This window comes from Eumetopias jubatus, unplaced genomic scaffold, assembly GCF_037043125.1.
Source record: "Eumetopias jubatus isolate StellerSeaLion01/CBP00866 unplaced genomic scaffold, mEumJub1_p1.0 scaffold_1, whole genome shotgun sequence".
NCBI classification, from domain to species: Eukaryota; Metazoa; Chordata; class Mammalia; order Carnivora; family Otariidae; genus Eumetopias; species Eumetopias jubatus.
Genome location: NW_028274807.1, coordinates 171611485 through 171624905, shown reverse-complemented (window position 1 = coordinate 171624905; position 13421 = coordinate 171611485). Strand labels below are relative to the sequence as shown.

Here is a 13421-nt window from a genome sequence, read left to right as displayed (position 1 = left end):
TTTGCAAAGATTAATATAATTAATACAACTCTTAGCAAGATGATCAAGAAAAAAAGAAAACACAAATTAACAAAAAATTTTTAAAAGAGTAGAAAGTGTTTATCACTTTAGATTATATAGACATTAAAGGGATAAAACTTTTTACCAATATATTAACAAATCTCAATGAACTAGACAAATTCCTTAAAAAATAAAAATTACCAAAACTGAGAAGAGTAAGAATTTTAGTATTTTTATTAAGATTTTATTTATTTATTTGAGAGAGAGAGAGAGAGCACAAGTGGGGAGGGGCAGAGGGAGAGGGAGAAGAGGACTCCCTGCTGATCTGGAGCAGGGCTCCATCCCAGGACCCTGGGATCATGACCTGAGCCAAAGGCAGATGCTTAACTGACTGAGCCACCCAGGCGCTTCTTTATTCCCAAGAATAAAAATTTTAAATATCTGGCATCTATTGAAGAAAATGTATACATAGTAAAAACCTTCCCCTAAAGAAAATTCCAGGCCCAGGCAGCATCTCCTACTATTTAAGAAAGAAATAGTACCAAATCCTACATAAGCTCTTTCAGAAAAAAGAAGAAAAATTTCCCAACTTGTTTTATGAGGCCAGCGTTACTGTGACAACAAAACCTGACAAAGATTATAAGAAAAACTACAGATGTATACCCAACACAATCAGACACAAAATCCCTCGCAAATACTAGCAAATCAAATCTACCAATAAAAATAAGGATAATAGATTGATCAAGATTGGCTTATTTCAGGAATTCAAGGTTGGCTTAACCTTTTTTTTTAAGATTTTATTTATTTATTTGACAGAGAGATAGACAGCGAGAGAGGGAACACAAGCAGGGGGAGTGGGAGAGGGAGAAGCAGGCTTCCCGCTGAGCAGGGAGCCCGATCCGGGGCTCGATCCCAGGACCCTGGGATCATGACCTGAGCTGAAGGCAGACCCTTAACGACTGAGCCACCCAGGCGCCCCTGGTTTAACATTTAACAGATTGTAATTCATGATAGTAACAAAATGAAAGAAAAAACCATATGAGTGTCTCATTTGATGCAGAAAAAGCATTTGACAACTTCAATATCCTTTATGACAAACTCTCTCAGAGATGTAGCAATAGAAGAAAACATCCTCAGCTGAATGAACTACATTTCACCAGCATATAACATTATGTGTATTGATGAAACTCTGAATATTTTTACTTCTACATTTGAGCATAAGGCAAGGATATCCTGAATGCAGACATTAATAACACTGAATTCAACCAGAACCAACAGTCTTTTTTTTTTTTAATTTATTTATTCATGAGAGACAGAGAGAGAGAGAGGCAGAGGGAGAAGCAGGCTCCCAAGGAGCAGGGAGCCCGATGCGGGACTCGATCCCAGGATCCCAGGATCACGACCAGAGCCGAAGGCAGATGCTCAACCATCTGAGCCACCCAGGTGCCCCCAGAACCAACAGTCTTATTTAACATTTTTATAAGTGATTTTAAAGATCTTCAAGTGTACAAATGCTATTGATTTCTTTCTGGTGGGGACAAGCTAAAATTACAACACTATCTCTAGTGGAGAGAACACATTTTCAAATTGTAGGTCAGGATTTATTGGTGGATTGTAAAATCAATTTATCAAGTAAAGACCAGAATATATTTTTTTAAGATTTTTATTTATTTGAGAGAGAAGGAGAGCATGTGGGCACACAAGCAGAGGAAGGGGCAGGAGAGGGAGAATGAGAATCCTCAGGCAGACTCCCCACTGAGCCCAGACCCTGTCCCGGGGCTTGATCCCAGGACCCTGGGATTATGACCTGAGCCAAAATCCATGGTCAGCCACCCAACCAACTGAGCCACCCAGGAACCCCAAGACCAGAATATTTTTTAAATAAAATTGACTAGACTAGACTAGAAAATATCAGAATTCACATATCAAGGAGATATTGTTTTTTAACAAATTTTTAACGACTTTATTTGAGAGAGAGAGTGCGCGTGGCACTCGAGCACAAGGGGGGAGGGGCAGGGAGAGAGGGAGGAGCAGACTGCCTGCTGAGCAGGGAGCCCATGCAGGGGAGCCCACTCGAGGCTCCATCCCAGGACACGGAGATTACGACGTGAGCTGAAGGCAGACACTTAACCAACTGAGCCACCCAGGTGTCCAAAATACATTGAGCTGGCTTCTTCCTAAATGGTTTAAGTTTTTCTTTAAGTGAGCAATGGTTACTCAGTAGTAAGAGAGAGAAGGTAGTGGCAGCTTGTTGCCATAGCCCCATCAGTACTTGGCTGCCCTATGCTTAATGTCCTTAAAGTGTACATGTTTGTATGTGTTTATTGATACATAAAAATGTGATATGTGAAATGTGATAAAAAAAATTTCCTGAGGATCCATAAACAGACAAAAAATGATGTTATCTGAGCAAGAAACAAAGTGAGCTCTAACTTCCTACACAGGAAGGGGCCAGGTAACAGTATAGACTCTCCCCAGCACACAGCATCAGATCTTCAAAATGCTGAGTCTCAGTAGGAAAAGAAAAGGAAAATCCGGTCCTTCCCTGTACAAAATTATGTTCTCTCTACACTTAAAAGGACAAAGCAGAGGGGAGGGCTACAATATGTCAGAAGTACCCAGCGCAGCTGCTCAGTGCTACAATGCACAACTCGAGAGGGTGCTCTCGCACAGACTGTGATGTGAATGGCTCCCCCTGGAGTTGAACAGTGCATAACTCATAACAACCCTACCAGGCAGTCAAGAGTATAATGATTAAGAGTACAAGCTTCGGAGCCAAACAAACCTAGGGTCTAGTTCCAGATCTAATCTCAGGCTATATAACCTGGGGCAGGTTATTTAACCTCCCTGAGCCTCAGTTTCCTTAAGAGGACACATATATTCCTAGGACCTACTTCAGTGCCTGGCACATAGTGGTTCTCAATAAATATGTGTTAAATGAATGTAAAAATGAGCTAATACCTGCCTTATAGGGTGGGGGGGAGGACTAAATGAATTAACATAGACAAAGTTTTTGCAGACAGTCTAAAAAATAAAACAGCATTAAACAAGTATCTACAAAAGATGACAGTGAAATTTTAAGATTCTTCAGGGTGGAAAGATGCAGGCTGGGAAGGAATTATTTTGTTTAAATTGATGAAAAAAATAATCACAAGCTATTGAGAAAAGAAAAACAGACTAAATGGTTGAAAATATATAAAATCTGGAAACGGTATAAAATATATAAAATCTGGATAGGATAGAACTTTTGTAGGGTGGAGATTCTTTCTTTTTCTACTTGGAGATATTTCTTGAAGCTTAAGAATGCATTTGGAACAAAAAGTAGGAAATGCATATATTTTGTTATTTCCAACTGTAGAACAGGTAAGGGCAAAAAGTATTGATAACATCAAAACATTCTAAGAACGACATTGTGCCATGGGAACTGAAATGTTTGGGTTCATGTCTGGCATGGGGGGAGCGAGGTGTATGATGGTTCAGGGACAGGTGTTCCTTCCTCCCCCAGCGCTTCTTTCCTGGTGGAACTGTGGTTTTGGTGCAGTCATGACAATCCTTCACCCTTACTAAAGTCGCACAATGAAGCAGGTCGCCCTAGATTGAAAGCACAAACCCGGGGCAGGCCGGTCCCCTCCTTCCTCTGTGGTTCTGCTGCCCACCTCCCGGCAGGAAGCTGCGGCGCAATCATTCCCTCCCTAGAGATGGCTGATAACAGAAACCAGCAAAAGTACATTCTGGGAGGGAAGGATCCCTGAGCCCCCAAGAGAGGTCACGCCAGTTAGTTAGAAAAGGAGGCATTTCTCACACTTGCTAATGAGTTCGACGCTTGTGAAACATAAACAGGAAGTGGGAGCTCTCCAAAGCGACCCGAAGGAAATCCACTCCCAGTTTGGTCAAAGTGTGAATCCCAGTTCTCTAGGTTGTCAAGGACACTGCCAATTAAGACTGACACCCCCAAACTGCGCCCGAGAAGCTTCACCCAGTCCCCGCAGCGACCCCGTTTTTTGTTTTTTCCAATCCTTCCCACCGCCAGGCCACGGCTTACAGTCATCTCTCAACTCCCCGAACTTGCAGGGCAGGGCAGCGCAGAGGTCAGTGAAATCCCCAGCCAGGCCTTATTTTAGTCATGAATTTCCACTGGCTCCCTCCTCTGACTGCATCAGCGCGGCTCATACCGCGGGCTTGGAGTTTCAGCTGTTTTCCCTGCTCCAGGCTGAGTTAGAAGGTCACAGAGCCCGGACTTTGCCGGGGGACGTAGGTCCCCCTCCGCTCCCCCCGCCCACCAGCGCGCTTTACGGAGATCTGGGGCTGCTTGGGGGAGGACTTTCTGCCCCAAGCTCAGGGCAGTGGGTTAGCTTCTTCCTCCTTCTCTTCCCATGCATCTTGGTCCGTATTAAATAAAATTTGAAACAAAACAAAACAAACTTATCTTTTTTCTGGCAGCCAGTGGCACCTATATAATTTTCCCAGGGCTGCCTTCCCCTCATTGCCCAATTTATCCTCTTTCCAGAGGTTCCTGTAAATTCAAGGGCATAATCTGTCTGATTCCCCACAGTATCTCTAGCAACGGTCACAACGCCCGGCACACAGGAGGGGCCTCAACAAATGTGTATCGACTGAATGAATGCTAAGATGTCAATGTGATGGACACACAGTTTTTTCTAGTCTCTCTCTTCCCTCCCGCTCCGGGTGCAGACCGCCAACAGCGCCGCCCAAGTTCCTGGCAGGCAGGGAGATGGCCCACCCCGGCGGGCACACCGCGTCCCCGGGGTCTGGGTCCCACGGGCGACGCAGAGGGACTCGCAGGCGGCGGCCCTGTGGCCCGGGCTCTGGCCACGTGAAGCGTCACGCCCCGTGCTGCTGCAGGGCAGGCGTCGCCACCGCAGTTGTGTAACGTTGCAGCCGGAGGGGAGGCGACCCGGGAGCCTCTGCTCCGGAGGGGGCAGGGGAGGGAGGGAACGCAGGGCACCGCGCCCGGTATCTTTCTGTGCCGGACTAGCCGAAGTGGGGTGGAAGTGGGCACTGGGACACCCGGGGGATGCGCAAGAGGGTGCCCGCCGGCCCGCAGGCTGTACCCAGGAGCGGAGCTCCCGGGGAGCGAGGGGGCCGTGGCGCACACGCTCCGCGGTCAGGTGCGCGCAGCGTGCTCGGCAGCGGCCTCGGCTGCCCCTGCGCTTGGCTGCCAGCCCGCTTCCCATGGGGTGACATCCGCCCCGCCCCTCGGCCCCTCCCCACGGCGGGCAATTCCTGGACGCCCGGCTGAGGGGTGGGGGCGGGGAAGCCGGGACGGAAAGAAACACCAGCCTCTGGGGAGGGCAGGGGGGCCGGGCGACTCCCTCCGCTGCGCGCCGGTTCCTCGGAGCCGGCCGGGCGGGGGAGGAGGAAGAGGGTTGGGCTGGAGCGAGCGAGGGGATATTCCTCTCCCGGCTTGAGTCAGACGCGGGCGGATCCGTCCTCCCCCGTTCCCTCCCAGGAGACGGGAACTTACTTCATTTCCCTGGGGCAGGTTCGCCCACGTTACCAGCCCCCCCCACCCGGCCCCAGCGGCTCCCCGGCCCCTTCCAGCTTCCGCGCCCCCCACCCGGTTGGGCAGGACCCAGGCCGTGCTGCCACCCCCTCTTCGGGGAAAGGCAGCCGCAGCCGCAGACACCTGGGGGCCAGGGCTGGGGGTGGGGGCTCCCTCGCAGTCGCGGGAGCGTTGTCCAACACGTGAGACTCATGTGATGAAGCCGGGGGAGGGCGGGCAGGTCGCTCCTTCCCTCCCTGGCAGCGGCCAGACGTGCCTGGAGTCACAGGGTAGAACACGTAGCTCAAACCCACCCACTCGCTCCCATTTAACCCAGCCCGCAGCCTCTCCATTACTCCTCAGCTCGCACCCCCCCACCCCCCGCCACCCTAGCCGGCCCCCCCCCCGCTCCGAGCTCCCTCCCGCCTCCCCGCCCGCCCCACTTCTCATTCACTTGGCTCGCATCGCGCAGACGGCGCAGGGAGCACACACCGCCAGTCTGTGCGCAGAGCCGGAGCCAGAGGCCGCGGGGACACCATGCACGCCCCCAACTGAAGCAGCACCTCAAAGCCGCAGCGCCCGGCAGCCCAAGCGGATTTCAGGGAGCTCAGACCCAGAGGAACCCTTGCGGAGACACCCCCCGGCCCCTGGAAGCCCCTTGCAGGACAGTCCTCACCCCGACGTTCCGCTACCGCAGACAGGAGTGCACAGTGGCCCCGGCTCGCCGCGCCATGGAGCGGATCCCCAGCGCGCAACCGCCCCCCGCCTGCCTGCCCAAAGCTCCAGGACTGGAGCCCGGAGACCTACCTGGGTAAGTTGGCACTCCCCGGCCCCTTCAAGCCTCGGCTCCAGCCCTGCGTTCTGCGCGGCTCTCGACTCGGAGCAGCTCTGGCCGCATCCGGGGGGCTTTTACCAGGGCTCCTGCAGTCTATGCGCACGCGAAGTCACGACCCTCCCTGGCCCCTCTCCCTGCAGGATGGATTTTGCCCACATGTACCAAGTGTACAAATCGAGGCGGGGAATAAAGCGGAGCGAGGATAGCAAGGTAAGACCACCGCGCCCCTCGGGACCCCAGACCCTGGCGCGCGCTGTTTCCAAGAAAAGTTTTCTCACTTTGAGCTTGGCTGGGCTATGCAAGGTGTGGGCTTGGTGCTTCTATGAAATGGCTTGGACTAGAAGGGGCAGAAAGTGGTTCTGGGTGTGACTCCGCGGCCCCAACTCTTAACCGCGCCACGGGGTGGGGGAGGAGAGGGGCTTCTCACCCGCTTCCTCTGGTGCCCACCGCCTTCCCGTGCGCCTTGCAGGAGACCTACAAACTGCCGCACCGGCTCATCGAGAAAAAGAGACGTGACCGGATTAACGAGTGCATCGCCCAGCTGAAGGATCTCCTACCCGAACATCTCAAACTTACAGTAAGTGAGAATCTGGCCCCTCTCCAAGCCAGCTCTTCTGCCCAGAGAGCGGGCGGGGTCATTCGCCGCCTGCAGGTCCCACGCGGAACTGCAGACCAGATGCGCGGCTCAAGAGCTTGCTTGCGGGTGGCAGTTTTGGGGTACCCTTCCCCAGCCCTGGGATTTTTCTGGCAGCCTCATGCAGATGAGGTGAGAACCGCTTGGACTTCTCCAAGTTGGCTGCAACAACAACTAGCCTTCGTTTTCAAGAGTTTAAGCCTTTCCTTTCTGGTGATTTTCAGGGTTCTTTAGTTTTGCTGACTTGGGTAAACCAAGGAACACGCAGATTTTATTTACCCTCTTTCTCTGGCCCTCCCCCTTTTTAAAAATAAAGAGGGCTTGTTTGGGTGCGTGATATTTATGTTCTGTCCTTTCTTGGCGGTAGCCAACAGCTTACTGGCTTTGGCAGCCTTTGGTTGGGGAAGCGAAAAAAAAAATAGTATTTGAGGAGGAAGTAAAAAGCCTGGATGAGCTGAAAGTTATGAAAGGGCGTCAGGAAAGAAGCTAGGGGAAGCCTCTTGGCTGCCAGACACAGTAGAAGTCCCTCCTCAGGTTGACACCACTGCAGAGAAATGTTATCTCTGGATTCCCCTGAGTTAAGGTCAGCTGCGGCTGCTGGAGAAATTTATCTGTCAGAGCTTTCTCCTGATGTAGCTGCCTCTTCCCAAATGCCTTCAAAGATAAGAGACACTCATTTTTTATTCTTTAATCAGAAGTGTGTGCATGTATGTATACAAACACACACTTTTTAAAAACATCATCTCCAAACTTAAAACTAAATGTAGTCAACCAGGAAAGGCTATTTCATTTTTTTTTTTCCTTTAGAGATATTTCCCATTGCTAATAAGTGTCCCAGAGGTGGGACTTCTCTGAGCTCACTGTTGACTAAGCCTCTTTTTATTCCAGACTTTGGGTCACTTGGAAAAAGCAGTGGTTCTGGAACTTACCTTGAAGCATGTGAAAGCACTAACAAACCTAATTGACCAGCAGCAGCAGAAAATCATTGCCCTGCAGAGCGGTTTACAAGCTGGTGAGTGCCCGAGTCTGGTTATCATCACCTAAGAGTTGTAGCACAAATAGCCTGAGGGCTCAACATCTGGTATAAGGAACATTCCTACAAGAAATTGCTTATGCACATTCATTGGGGGAGATGTCATTTTATCTTTCCTAAAAGGTCAGACTTTTCATTTGGAATGCTGCTGCGTGCCACCTGGCATGAATACGTATTAGTCAAGTGGTAAAATATTTCCGTGGCATTTTGGTTTAAGGGTTTCTGGGTTCTGGGACATTTTCCCCCTCCTGTTTAAAATGCCAAGGCACCTATAATTTGTATCGTGGGTGTTTTACAGTTGGTCTTCTTAGTCCTCTTTCATTGGAGAATAAATCATGGGTATGCCCCAGTGTTTTCCTGTTTCTCTACTTCCTTATCACTCTGTGTGTGGTATGATCCTGGCAGGATGACAGCAGGAGCTTTTCCTGCATTTCATGTGGTTCCCTGAATAGCCACTAGGTATCTTGGTGAATTGCACAATCTAATGAAACCGCTGAAGTTTCATCATTAGTTTCTACCAACTTCCAGAGAATCACAGTCACCTTGTAACCTTCTAGTTTCACCCCTTCCAAATAATACTGTACAGTCCGGGAAGAAATTCTTCTACCCACTCCCTTATTCCATTCTTTCGCCCTTCTTTCCAAGACTAGTATGATGAGAATCACAAAAACCTAGCAGGTGCTTCTGCCAGTTTCTTCATTGAAAATAGGAAGATGATCATACCTGATTTCTCAGGACTTGTGGATAGAATACATGGAAAAGGCTTAGAAATAGCTTTGAAATTTAAAGATTGCAGCACAACTGCAACTTTTTAATTGAAAATAAGCTTACTTGGGTAACATCGTATCCTCATTCTTTATTGCATTCTATGGTCTCTGTCCAGTCTTGCTCTGGTAAGACTGATGTTCTATAAATCGACTCTAGTTAAAAACATAGAATGTTCATTGCTGTGTCATGTATAATGAAAACTCAGGAACAAGCTATCGATTCAACAAGAGGGAAAATAGTCCCATCTCTATTAATTATGTTCTGTTTCTGTGATGGGATGTTATGCAACCATTACAACTCATATTTTACCTCTGGTAGGATAATGGATTATTTTTGTTCTATTATTTGTACTTTTCAGTATAACCCCAATTTTTTCTGATCATATTACTTTTGGAGTTAGGAACACAAATCAGTGAATGCTAATAACAGAAAGGAAAGCTCCCAGTTTTTGAGGTGTAGGTATCCAGGTGAACCACAGGGCCTTCTGAAATGTCTTCCTTTGGATCTGTGTCGATCCAGGTGAGCTGTCGGGGAGAAATGTTGAAGCAGGTCAAGAGATGTTCTGCTCAGGTTTCCAGACGTGTGCCCGGGAGGTGCTTCAGTACCTGGCCAAGCATGAGAACACCCGGGACCTGAAGTCTTCGCAGCTAGTCACCCACCTTCACCGTGTGGTCTCAGAGCTGCTGCAGGGAGGTACCTCCAGGAAACCGTCAGACCCAGCTCCCAAAGCCACGGACTTCAAGGAGAAACCCAGCTCCCTGGCCAAAGGCTCTGAAGGCCCTGGGAAAAACTGTGTGCCGGTCATCCAGCGGACTTTCGCACACTCAAGCGGGGAGCAGAGTGGCAGTGACACGGACACAGACAGTGGCTATGGAGGAGAATCCGAGAAGGGTGACTTGCGTGGTGAGCAGCAGTATTTCAAAAGCGATCATGGACGCAGGTTCACCATGGGAGAAAGGATCGGTGTTATTAAGCAAGAATCGGAAGAACCCCCAACAAAAAAGAGCAGAATGCAGCTCTCCGATGATGAAGGCCACTTCACTGGCAGTGACCTGATCAGCTCCCCGTTCTTGGGCCCACACCCACACCAGCCTCCCTTCTGTCTGCCCTTCTATCTGATCCCGCCGTCAGCAACTGCCTACTTGCCCATGCTGGAGAAGTGCTGGTATCCCACCTCTGTCCCCGTGTTATACCCGGGCCTCAACGCCTCTGCAGCAGCCCTCACCAGCTTCATGAACCCAGACAAGATCTCAGCCCCCTTGCTCATGCCCCAGAGACTCCCTTCTCCCTTGCCAGCACATCCGGCCATCGACTCTTCTGCCCTGCTCCAAGCCTTGAAGCAGATCCCCCCTTTAAACTTAGAAACCAAAGACTAGGGGACCCTGCTGCTCTGCTTTCCTTCCTCCCTACTCCCGTCCCCCCCAAAAAAAGAAAGTGTGACTGCAGCAAGATTGCTCTAGTTGTGTACGCTGAGATCATCTGAGGCACGGAGAGAAGATTTGGGGTGCGTGTGTGTGCACGCACACGCACATCGTGTGTTGGTATAGGACATGAAAGCTCCTTCTGGCGTAGGGAAGATATGAAGGATTGCCTGACATCAGGAGATTTAGGGGGGATTGTAGCAGATCTCTGGGCTTTCCCCCACCCAGAGAATAGCCCCCTCAGATACAGACAAATCAGATGGATTTTCAAAAGCTTCAAAGTCTTGGTCTGTGAGTCAGTCTTCATTTTGGGAGCCGGGTCTGTGGCTTTGAGAAAAAGGTACTTTCAAAAGAGGGCTTTCCAGAGCGCTGTTCCCAGCCAGCTCTTATGACCCCACCCTTCTCTCTTTTATTGTTGCCATGACTCACCACACGGGGAGAGGGCAGCCACACTGAACTTTCTGCTAAGTGGTGAGGTAGCAGACACTGGCATAGCATGGTAGCGGTTTGGGGAGATTTCTACAGGTCTGCTCCCCACCCCCTGCCTCCGATGAATAAAGAGAATGTAGTTCCCTACTCAGGCTTTCCTAGTGATTAGCTTAATAAGGAACTGAAAAGGGCCCCCTGGTAAAGCTGAGCTGCCAGGAATGAGGGAGACATCCTTGGGCCCTATGGCACCTGTTTCTAAGTCTCACCTAGAAAACAATCTTGCTGTCCCGGGAACCAAAGCAGGGTCTGAGAGATGCAGGTGCCTAAGTTCCAGAATGCGTAAAGCCAAGTAACAAATTGCTACCTTCAACAAGCAGAGCTAGACTCGGTTTTCAGTTCTATCCTAAAACTCCTTTTTAACCAAGCTTAGCTTACAGGCCTAACCAGCTCTTGGCACAGCAAGATCCTTTCTGCAGGCTAATGCCCCTCGCCCGACGGCATAGGGAGTGTCCTTATTGCTAAAAAGGATTCTGTCTCCTTCAAAGAAGTTTTATTTTTGGTCCAGAGTACTTGTTTTCTGACTTGTCCAGCTAGCCCTGCACCAGCTTTTCTCAAAATGCACTATGCTTGATCGCCGATGGTGTTTTAACTTTTTCTTTTCCTGTTTTTATTTTGGTATAAAGTCATTGCCTTTATTTGTAAAACTGTTATAAATATATATTATATAAGTATATTAAACAGGAAATGTTTCAGATGTTTATTTGTATAATTACTTGATCCACAAAGTGAGAAAAATGAATGTATTCCTGTTTTTGAAGAGAAGAATTTTTTTCTCTAGGGAGAGGTACAGTGTTTATATTTTGGAGCCTTCCTGAAGGTGTGAAATTGTAAATATTTTTATCTATGAGTCAATGTTAAGTAGTTGTTTTAAATACTTAATAAAATAATCCTTTTCCTGTGGAAGAGAAAGGTGGTCTTTTGCATTTTTTAAAAAATACCCCAGTCGTGTGATACGGCTGTCTCCTGCTCTCCCCTTCTTGGCTGGAGACAACTAGTTAATCTTGGCAACACTTCATTCAGCTTTTTATGCGCCTTGTATTCAGTCAGACAGAATAAACTTGGTCAATTTTGTAGGTAAATATTTGTTTAATTTCTTTTTTTAACTAACACTTGCTAAAGGTTCATGGTCACCCTGCGCCTCCTTCCAGAGTTAGGCAAAAAGTACATCGTCCCCCGCTACCCCCCCACCCCGCCCTGGCCTGCTTTTGCCATGGTCCTTAGAACTTGACAGAAAATCAAATTATGGAATTGTTAGGCTGTAGGGTCTGGGGAGCTTGCTGGAACGGTAGGCACATGGAGAAAAGATTTAATGGATTATTATGCAATAATTGGTGCTGGGGACAGCACCTCTGCCAAGCCAGTCTAACTTTTTTGAGTCTAGCAAAGTCTAATGGATTTGCCATATCCTGTCTTATTGCTGCTGAAGGCAACATTCCATAATTATTTTCTACATCCTTCCTGGACTTCCTCTCGTTGGGTGTGTTTGTGCGTGAATGAATATTGGTGTTCCTTAGTCAAGTGCTCTTATGAAAAAAAAAAATCCATGTGAAAAGAAGTGGGAAATGACCTGACCCAGTCGAGGATTTTTGCCTCTCTCCTTCTCCCTGTCAGGGATGTCCTGATGGCCAGTGCCTGGCTTGCCATGCTTCAGATCTCCCAAGTATCTTGAGTCTTCCAGAACCCTCTGGTCATCTGGAGCCTAAGCAGGGAACCTGCCCCCAGGGAGTTCTCAGCCAGGCAAAGGCGCCACCTGCCCATCATGAGTTTGCTTCCAACGTCGCCTTCCCTGTCCCCTGATGAGCCAGCAGGTGAGAGTGAGCATTGCCTGGGTGTGTGAGATGCAGAACGCATGCTGTCAAAGACACAGTGATGCCCAGGGGCAGCATGGAATCATGGACGGGGAGCCCTGCACCAGGAGTCTGGAGATGAACCGATGGCCTGTCATCTCCCTTCCACACCTGGTCTTGACTAGGTAAAATAAGGATTCTGAGCCCTGTCACAAGTCCTGTCGCAGGCAGATGGCAAATTCTGGAAGTCCCTCCTCCCAGCTCTTTAGGACCTCCAGGTCTCCTGCCCACTAAGTCCCTTGAAATGCCTCCGTGAATGGCTAGGCTTTTCTGGCTAGGCTTTTTTGGTAAAAACCTAAACAAGTCAGTTGCTCCCGGGGATGGAGCATGGGGTTGAAATCAGGACCAAACGCCTTTTGCATGCCCCTCTCTCTTTCCTGGGCCATAACTCAAGGAGTTGCCGTGGAGACTGAAGGAAGTGGTTGGAGCAACCTGAACCAAAAAAAACATGTGAGCGTTCAGACACCTAACAGCGGACCCAGAGTCGCCCTCCTGGGGTCTGCGGGGTCACACACCCCTCAAGGGAGCCGCTGCCCCCTTTGCCCTTGCCTTTTCTTCTTAGCCCACTTGCAGCAGGTTCCAAGTGGCTCCCAGGGAGATGCGAGGAGGGGCTTGCACCCCAGCCCTTCGCCCATTTGGGACAAAGAGGACCTCTGTTTAAAAGGGGTGTGAGTGTGAGGGGGTGAAGTGCTGGCTTTGAGGCAGGGGAGCCGAGGCTGGGGATCCGGCCGCCTTCAGACAGGGCGTGACCCTCCGGGCCTGCCGGGATGGTCTCACCCAGCGCTGACCTGCCTCGCCTGTTGACACAACGTCACGTTTCCGACTGCAGCCCTTTCATGTGCGGCCCGCGGCTAAATGCGGCTGCCGGTTCCTGGAAGCAGACGTGCCTGG

The 13421-nt window shown here is 49.5% G+C and overlaps 1 protein-coding gene and 1 pseudogene across 2 annotated transcripts; one reads left to right on the top strand and one right to left on the bottom strand.

Moving 5' to 3' along the window:
• Nucleotides 1–1312: 1312 nt before the first annotated feature.
• On the bottom strand, nt 1313–6909 carry LOC114207695 (uncharacterized; annotated as a pseudogene). Its single transcript, XR_015769153.1, has 4 exons — nt 6766–6909; nt 6617–6675; nt 6311–6472; nt 1313–5780 (listed from the first exon to the last, which is right to left on the bottom strand). The product of XR_015769153.1 is annotated as an uncharacterized LOC114207695 (transcript).
• Nucleotides 5938–11681, top strand: BHLHE40 (basic helix-loop-helix family member e40). The gene is made up of 5 exons (XM_028101675.2): nt 5938–6314; nt 6479–6548; nt 6808–6915; nt 7861–7984; nt 9293–11681. The coding sequence occupies exons 1-5, from the start codon at nt 6235–6237 to the stop codon at nt 10147–10149; spliced, it is 1239 nt and encodes a 412-aa protein (XP_027957476.1). The 5' UTR covers nt 5938–6234; the 3' UTR covers nt 10150–11681.
• The last annotated feature ends 1740 nt before the right edge of the window (nt 11682–13421 follow it).